At 30.2% G+C, this 10,196-nt stretch overlaps 1 protein-coding gene across 1 annotated transcript; it reads right to left on the bottom strand.

The window, feature by feature from the left end:
* Positions 1 to 2,772: 2,772 nt before the first annotated feature.
* On the bottom strand, positions 2,773 to 4,738 carry LOC111206569 (NAC transcription factor 56-like). The gene is made up of 3 exons (XM_048757007.1): positions 4,373 to 4,738; positions 3,817 to 4,124; positions 2,773 to 3,717 (listed from the first exon to the last, which is right to left on the bottom strand). The coding sequence occupies exons 1-3, from the start codon at positions 4,563 to 4,565 to the stop codon at positions 3,139 to 3,141; spliced, it is 1,080 nt and encodes a 359-aa protein (XP_048612964.1). The 5' UTR covers positions 4,566 to 4,738; the 3' UTR covers positions 2,773 to 3,138.
* Positions 4,739 to 10,196: the final 5,458 nt, after the last annotated feature.

Raw genomic sequence — 10,196 nt, forward strand, 5'->3', positions numbered from 1 at the left:
GATATTCATAAAGTTGAGTGTTATGAGTAAAACTAGAGAGAATTTATGTCCCAATAACAAGAGAGTTTACTAGAATTAAAAAATCAATAAAAACTAAACTTTTTGAATAACAAATGATTTTATATAGAATTTAAAAGTCCATAAACCAATAACTAATGATTCTAACAAGATTGTAAGAATACATAAACCAATAACAATAGAATCTCTAAATTTTATAACTCCTTCAAAATTTAACTACCAATAACCCCCCTTTATACAAATTGATTTAATATATATCAAATCTATATTAAATATTAGTAAGAAAATAGTAAAATCTATAATATTTAATAAAATTTATTTTTAAATATAAGTTAGATTTTAAAAAAAATTCTCCTATACTATATTTACGAAGTGATTTTGCCACATGTCATTTCTACAATCAGTTTCACAAAACAAATATGACATGGCTACTGAAATTCATGACATGACTTCCGAAAAAATATGACATAGATAATTTCATTTAATGTTGATTTATATTTTTAGCAAACTTATTAGAATATGGTAATAATTCATATATTACATTTAATATTGATATTTCTTTTTGGTAAATTTTTTTAAAATATGGTAATAGCTCATACATCATCTATAAAATAAATATATTCATATATAACATTTCAAATTTCAAAATATTATTATTTTGTATACTTATACAATTTGTATTACTAATGCTTTTAAAATTTTCTACAATTTTTAAAAAAAAATTAATATCTAATCGTAAGATCATTAATCTTATATATCTACAAATTTTATAAATATTGTTTAGGTTAAATATTTGATAATTATACAATTTTATATTATTTTTATTAGTTTTATACAAATTGGTTTAATATATATCAAATCTATATTAAATATTAGTAAGAAAATAGTAAAATCTATAATATTTAATAAAATTTATTTTTAAATATAAGTTAGATTTAAAAAAAAATTACTGCACTTGGTGCAGGAAAACACCTAGTAACCCCTATATAATCGTGTATACTAATTTTTTATCTAAGTGTTTCAAAATCCTCAACGTCGAAATATCTTTAAAAGACATTTTACATGTGTCTTGCCGTAAAATCATGTCCAAAGACTGTCAAAAAGGTTTACAAGATATCAAAACATAATCGCTAAATAAAGACGTCAAAAATCATGTCCAAAGAATACTTGCTGCCTATTAGCGTTTATAATTGACCCATGCATTTACAAACAAACAAAAAAGCTTTTAACCAAAATCTTTGATCAGTCACGACCTTTCTTGTATGACCTATGGTTAATGGAATATATTTGGAAATGTCAGATCAAATTTTAAGTCTTGTTGATAAAATAAAAAGTTGTAAACAAAAGAAAATGACACCCATAATGTTAAAAAAAATGACACTCACACCTGAACATATCTGGAAACACTCTTACTGTAAGATGGTCTTAACTAGGAGGTTGTTTGTTCAAAGTCATATTATTAATTATGATTCAGTAAAAAAATATACTACTGTTAATGTAAGATGAATATATAATAAATAAGCTAGCTGTCATTTAGTTATAGGTTTTTTTTATTTACGTTTTAGACGTTATAGAGGCCTTATTAAGAATTAATGACAAATATCCTAAGGAAAAAAAAATGTAGGTTACATGCTAGCTAGATTATTACATAAAACATTCGCAAATTTTTATGTTTTCTTTTCTTTTTTTTTTTGAAACATCAATCTTTTATGTTTAAAACATACTTTTTGTGGGTTGATAATATAATTTCTTACAAATTTGAGTATTGGTATGGTATAAATTACACACAAAATATATATAGAAAATAAAAAGAAAAATCACAATCAACGTGAGATGGCCATCGTATTAAACTATATTATATTTATAGCTTTACAAACAATTATTGAAATTCCTTATCTACACAACGTAGTTGATACCTATCATTACTTTTTTATATGTTCAGGATGTTTCCAAATAAGATTGGTCTTCACTATTTTTAACAATAAAATGTCTATATAAATGTCTATATTTTAATGTATACACACATTCATGGCCCCTGCGTCGTTTCAAAAGAGTTTGGATATAATTTATAAAGCAAGTCATGGGCTTGACATAGATAAGCCTATAATCCACCAGGCTAATAACTTAGTCTATTTTTTTTTTAAATCACAAGTGCTGAAAAAGTATAATTTTCAGAATCTACATATAACTTATAACTTTAAATGATATATATTTAAGAAGTTTTTTCATTTTTTGTTTGGTAAATATACTAGCCTTCTACCAAAAAAAAAAGAAAAATACACAAGCCTTATATTTATTTACCACCAATATTTTAATAAAACCGACGAATAAATTAGTGACCGATTTAAATATAAATATATAATTAGGTAAAACTCCAAAAATAGTATTTTTAAAATACCCAAAATAGCATGATAAACTTTTCAAAATAGCATTCATTTGAGCAAAATTTTTTTTTTTCACAAATTACTAAATTTTACCTTGATTTATATCCCTTAAAATACCAAATTCGAAATCATAATCAGTAAATTCTAAAATCAAATATAAAATCATTACATTTTTTTATTTTTTTTCAAAATATTATTTTATTTTTATATAGCGTGCTATTTTTGTAAATTATGATTTAGTAATATTTTAGAGTATTTCTCTCAATAATTAAATTTTAAATTGTGATTAATAAGTAATAAGAGTCTTCATTCAGTGGCTTAATTTATAGTTTGATATAAAATGTAGACTCCAAACGTGAAAAATACACAGTTACACAACTATTTTATTTATATTTATTTTTATTGTTTCTTTTTACAAAGAGAATACAAGCTCAAAATATCATTGAGATTACTATATCCATCTACACAATCTATATTTAAACACCTACGTATGTGTATTTTTACATTTCAACATTTAAATTGAGAAAACAGTATACTCTTTCAATAATCCTATGTTTGTGTATGATCCTTTGCCTCACATCTCCCCCTCTCTAAATCCCCTAATTAACCCAAAATATATACACAAATCTCAAATTACACAATGCAAATGGCCCCACCAATCATAAAATTCGTACACTGCAATTCGTCACTGTCACCGGAAATTTTTTTCACACCGGCGGCGAACACACAGATCGATTTAAGAGGCGTACCAGTTTAAACCAGGTAACTGATACGACGTCGTTAACTCATCTCCTAACACACCACCTTGTTGTTGCATCAACGGTGGTGTCTCTTCCATCATTGAAGAAGACATGTTTGAACAGTCTCCTCCTCCTGCTCCGCCGTGAAAGCGTTTGCTCGGAGATACATCATGCTCTTCCTCCGCTGCAGGCCAAAATGGCACCGGAAGAGCTCGTTTCAGGTTCGCCATCATCATCGGTCCAGAGGAAGAAGCAGGATTCAAACAGTTACCGACGGCGTTAGGATCACTATTAACGGGGCCAGCAACGTTGCTGCAGACGGCTATGTTGTTGTTGATCATGCCACTTCCGTTGTACAAACCGTGATCGCCGTCGGAGAAAATTCCGTAACCGCCGGGGAAGAAGTTCATAGACCTAGAGACATTATGGTGAAGTCCGGTGGTAGCAGCCGCCATTGATAACGACGGAGGGATCTTTCTGAAGATGTAATCGATCATGTCATGATCCTTATCGTTATCCACATGTCGACCTGCGTTGTTCTTCTTGTAGATGCGACATAGCACCCAATCATCAAGCTAACATAAGAATATTCCAAAAAATATTAAATTAATAATGAAATCATCAAAGACAATATCAAGAATAGTTACTAGTATGTTATTAATATTATTACATACCCGGAGGGAGTTTTTCGTGTTGCCGAAGTCACATCCTGGTGGTCTGTTGTTCGGTTTGTTGTCTATGAGACGATACTCATGCATGATCCAATCACTTTTAATACCTTTTGGAGGTTTGCCCCTGTAGAAGACCAGTGCCTTCTTCACGCCGACCTTTTGGTTACCGTCAGAGGCTAGCACCGGTTTGTCAGTACCCGTCGCTTTCCAGTACCCTGACGTTGCCGCTCTGTTCGGCCTAGCTCCGTTCGGATACTTCCGATCTCTAGGACTGAAGAAGTACCATTCCTGCTCACCAAACGATGCCTTGGCTATCAGAACAAAACAAAAAAGTTAGATCTCACGTCAAAGATAAATTATATCCGGAGGAAGGAAGAAAAAATTCATAAAAAGTTTTAGAATAAAAGAAGATGTAAAAACTAGGATGATGAGTGATGCTTTAAATGAAACTATTATTATCTGCTATGGTTTCGGGTCTAGCGAGGTTATGCATGGGCCTTGACCCAGATGCTCCTGGTATTCAAGAAAAGAAAGAAATGATGATGATGATTATACGTACCTGGAAGTTCCCATGGATCAAATTTGTAGAGATTGACTTCGGCAATGATGGCGACAGGTAAAGGAGCGGAGGCGGCTTTGGGTTTAAGGTAGTGAACGACTAGTTCTTCGTCGGTTGGGTGAAACCGGAATCCTGGAGGAAGGTTAGGCTGCGGCGGCGGTGGAGGACCACCGGGAGAATCGGTGCTCTCCATGGCGAGTTCCTTCTACGTTTAGAATCTAGCACTGTGGTCGGATGATTTGGTTATGATGGTAGGAGAAGCTCATATGATGGTCGAGTAATATTTACTCTGAGATTCTTCCTCTCTCTCTTTTTTTGCTAGATATTTTTTTCTGAAAGGTGTGCTGAAAAATGCTTCACAGAGTCAGCGTTACCATTCTTTTAAATGGCCACATAAAACGCTAATTTGGTTCTAATCGTATGTTTTTTCTTACATACGCCCGCGGAGATTAGGGTAAAAATGCAAAGAAAACATAAATTTTGAAGAGTTGTTTTTTTTCTTGAACTGGCTTTCGAAATGTAAGAGTTTTTTTTGTGATCTTTTGAAGACTTGTTTTACATTGATTATTAGGTGAATTTTTTGAATCCAAAATATCTGATATTTTATTTAAAAAATATTTTAAATATACCATCATATCATTTAAAATGCATATTTTGATTTAACGACAAACAAAATTAATTTATTAAATAATTAACAGTTAATTTTAGTTAAATAGTTTGTCTGAATTATGTTAAAGAGTTTCACACTAAAACCCCTATTGTTTACTTCATATATATTTTAATTCACTATTATTAACACGATGCATGTACCTAAATTTAGTTATTAGTTACAAAATTCATCGAAGGATTGAGTATAAAGATTTATAGCCTATGCAAACGTTGTGTAACTTTTTTATGATATATCATAAATTTAAAATACTGTTAACAATTTGTGTTAATGTAGATAAGAAGTATGAAAAAGCAACAATGATATACAATACAACTTAGTTAATAAACATAATCAAGGCAATTGTACTAACACAATGTCAGGAAAAAAACTTTACCATGCGTACCTTTTACTAGTTACTGAAATAATTTAGAGTCACAAAATTCATGTTATCAATTATCGAAAAGTACAATATTCCCCCATATTTCAGCCGATTTTAGTGTGCTTTGGTTGCACTAAAGAATCTTAATGTGCGACAATGCGACACATATACAAAGCCTGACTAATCATGTCGAATCTGTGTAATTAGAAGATTAACCAAATACTGAGGACATATTAGTCATTCGACTATATGATAACTATAATGTATCCATTGAACTAGATATTTTGGCTGTGCTTAATATATAGGCTCGTCATGGACGAACTACGACAATGGAGAAGAAACTGTAATTAACGTCGAAAACGAAATATGTTGCTATTTTCATTTTTTATTTGTCAAAAAAAATATATTGATATACAAAAAATAGTAAGATATATCGCTTTCTTCGTTAGTTGATGACAAATTACAATTAACACATCAAAGTCCAATAATCGATATATCGCTTTTTAAGCCTTTTTCGAAAAAAAAAAGTTATTAACGATAAAGTATATAGGAAAAATGAAGAAAAGTTTGAGGAATTTTCTAATTTCAAGTTGTAACAAAATTAGGTTAGTTTATTAATTTTTCTGTGGCCTCCTTTGTTCCAATGAAAATTCGACATGTATGATTCCTAGTGGAAGAAATATTCACACGTGGCAATCGAGACATGGGACCCATATTATCGCCATGGAAGGTAACAAATTTATGACGTGGAAATAGATGGCCGGGTGGGTGTGGGGAAAAAAAGCTTTACGTTTCAGATGTCATATGTCACGCTTTCGATATTGAGATAATCGCTCTACCAGAAAAAAATTAATAAAAAATAAATTTTAGGAAACAAACAAATCGACCCATTTCATGTGAGTTTTAGTTTCGATTACTTTATTGTTACTTTATTCTAACAATATTTTCTTGATTTTCCAACGTCACATAAAATAATTACGACTGCATAGTTTAGAAAGATAACCATGCATATTTTTCGACCACTAAAAGTCTAATTTTTTTTTTGTCAACAGTCTAAAATACTTATGGTGTGCTCATACTTATTAATGATTGATTTATCATTTTTCTAGGAAGGGTTTTCGTATGACTTTTCAGTTTTGACTCTGACCAGACTGACCTTGATATTCTCACAAGTTCAAATATATAGTTTTGTTTGGTAATAGTAATAGTGCTCCTACTCCTCGTAGTGCATAATTTTTTTTTCTTTTATTTAACTTTTTTTTGCTATTAATTTAATCAAACAATCTCAGCAAGCGAATACAAAAGAGAAGGGAACACCAAAACCCTTCCTTTGAGTTTTGAGTTAATGAACCAGAAACAATCAGATCATTCGCTTTGAGTTTAGAGGTAGAAAAATAGCACCGAGGGGCGAAGCCACAGTATAGACTATTGGGGCCTGAGCATCGAATAAAATATTTATATTTACGTTTTTGTGTGTCAAATATTAAAATTTCCATAGGTATAATGGTATAAACATCCTATGTGCACCCATAATGTTACAAGTTTGTGTCTCTTTGTGCATGTATTTTAATTTTTTTTTATCATTGATGCACCCAGTACAATAAAAGTCTAGATTCGTCCCTGGTTTTCACGTACTCTGTTTCCTCAAAATTGATTTACTTCCTCTGTTTTTTTTTTTCTTTGAAAACTTTACTTCCTTTGTTTTTGTTAATGAATGTTTAGTGAAAATTATTTAACAAATATCTAGTTTACATTTTATTTATGTTCTAATTTACATATAGCAAGTGAAGATTTACATTAAAATTTTTAATTTACAAATGACCCGATCCCCACCTTTAATATCACAAGTATTACATTACTTTTTTAAAATCCAAAATTTATAACTTAAAGAGTCCCAAAGTGAAGTAAAAATGTCATGCGTTTTCAAAATCCTCAAAAATAGATTATTTATATATTTTCTAAAAACATTGTTAAAACAATTTTCTAAACAAAATAAAATATTAATTTTTTTTTTTGAAAAAAGTTAAAATGTATAGTTGACTGTTTGGATTCACATACGGTTCAGCGTAGAAAAATTATATGTTTACTTCGATATATGCATTAAGAGATATTACTATGGTTATTTACGTGTACATGTTCACGTAGATGTTTTAAAAAATTTAAATACTTTTTGCTAAAAATTTGATGTCTCTTTTTTTTCTGCACGAACTGATTATATTAAAACTAAGGATCCAAAAGGCCAAGACGATTACATCCGGAAGTAAATTCGACTGGAAAGGCGAATAACTAAAAGTACTACAACAAACCAAATGATAGATGTGCTACAGGAGTGAAGAGATCCGTTGAAAACCTTCACTTGAGTTCCTATAACTGTTGTTTGGAACAGTCGTGATCGACGTTGAGAGACCCAATAAAAGGGGTTTGAGAGCGGTTGTATACCTTCTCTGATGCTACTCGGTCTTCGCTTGATAACATGAGGTAATTAAGCGTGATCGCAGAGCGGAGAAGTTAACTCCATTAAGGTGACTTGATTAATGAATGTTGAGCCATAAACTCCGGTTCTAGATAACTCATCGGTAGGAGCAAGCGATGCAATTAACGAGCAAAAGAGTCTCATCGTGACAGTCTTAGGCGTGAACTTGAAGTGTGGGGTCAGCCCTAATAATTTGATGTCTATATTCAACAAATCTGTTATATTTTTTTAAGAAATACTCTCATCCGTTCTTAGAAGATCAATGTTTTTAAAAAAAAATTATTTCAAAAAGATACATTTTTCACATTTTTAATACATTAATTAATGAAAAATTGTATTTTTCAAAAATTAAAATTGCAATTGTGTTTAATAAAATCTCATTGGTTAAAAGTTATTTGGAATAATTAATTAAGAAAAAAATGTATTGGAAAATATAATTTTATATTTTTTTTAATAAGTGTGAAAAAACTATAACATTGATCTTTTAGGAACGGAATGAGTAATTGATAACATTAAATGGTGGATCGGACTATTGGTTCTTTTGATACAAATTTATAACTTGTCTCTCATACATTTTAATTTCTGTATTATATATGAAGTGATTTACAACAAACTATTAATGAACTGAAATTGTTTCTTTTTTCCTAATCAAATAAAGACAATCATATATCCCCACTTTTGTCTTTTGGAGCACTTCGATTTAAAAATGAAAAAAATAAAGAAACGAAAAATGCTCATAAAAAACGAGAAACGTGGACCATATTTTTCACACGGTACCAACTCAAATAAACGCTTGACTCTAATTTGTTAATCTAATTACATTGTATCTTAGTCACATATCCATCAGATCAATATTCAAGACTCAGGAGAAATCCTATTTGCATTCACAGAGATTTCTAGTGCTTTACAGCTCTTTTTTCTTTCTAACTTTCAGAATCTCAACACAACCCACACACATCCCGCCCTATTTACTATCGAACCCATAGTTATAAGAAAACTGTAATATGTTGTCTCTTACCATTAAATACGCGAAAGTATTTCCAAGTGTTATCAACATATAAAATTTTTGAATGATAAATATGCCAGATTTATAACGATTTTATCGTCCAAGCACAATACTCAAAACTATATATGATAGGCATAGACTGAAACGATGGATAGGGCGAAAACACATGTTCAAACCCCTTAATAAGCGAGATGCTAGGATGCTTCGAACAAACGAGATTATTTCAAGAACATATGTAGGTTGGTAAATTTCACCCTTCTATAAGGTATTTAATATGGGTAAACCTAACTTAAAATTTTATACTATATCTTATGCTTTCCCCATTAAGAAAAACTATATGCAGAAAAACGACCTACTTTCAAATGATCCAATGTGTAAGCTTTTGTAAAAATAGCTTTCAGTTCATCATGTGATACAATACTTTTATGCCAGTTACAAAAATATATAAACCAACTTAAATTCCATATTTACACGGTCTTATGTTACGTGACAAGCCCAAACATCGGACAATTATCAAACATTTTGATACTATTTTACCTAGCTTAAAAATATATTATGTCATATGATATCAAGCATTAGCTGGCACTCTCTGCCAATGGTTTCACTTCCCCAAACATATAAACCTATATGTAGTTTTGTATTGTATTTAGTATTTAATGTCCTCTATTTGTTTCACAGTCATTCAAACTATAAGGTTCTAGTATGTGATGATGTCTTGTATTGTAATTACATAGATCTATATGATGCCATCCTAAGTTCCTTACGGAGCCAGCCAAGACGATATCTACACTCTCACACCACAAGAAAATAATAGCATTGCAACACATAAAAATTATTGCAAAAAGTCAATATTTTGTTGCAAACATAGAAATTGTAACGAAGTCTCAAGAAATTTAATCTTGTTGCTGATTGACTGTTGCAAAATCATATTTGTTGCATGAATATTGCAAAATTTACGATAAATTATGTTCTTGTTATATTTGTTGCATTAATGTGATGAAAAAGGTGTAGTAAATTTAAAGCAAAATTACAACATTTATTTGCTACTCCACGTCGTTGTAAATCATTGCTACAAAACACATATAGCAAGCACTATTGCAAATTTCTAACAACTATTTGATACACTAAAATTTGCAAATTTCTAACAACTATTTGATACACTAAAATTATGTCTTTACTACTGCAGACCAGTTTACACTTTATCTTTATGGGATCAATATTAAGCTAAAACAATAATGAAGTTCAAGAATAAGGTATCACGACAAGCAAGAACAAGTTGATTTTAAATATTTAAGGGTTTAAAAGAGCTAGCCTAGG

This window comes from Brassica napus, chromosome C5 (genome assembly GCF_020379485.1).
Source record: "Brassica napus cultivar Da-Ae chromosome C5, Da-Ae, whole genome shotgun sequence".
In the NCBI taxonomy this organism is placed as follows: Eukaryota; Viridiplantae; Streptophyta; class Magnoliopsida; order Brassicales; family Brassicaceae; genus Brassica; species Brassica napus.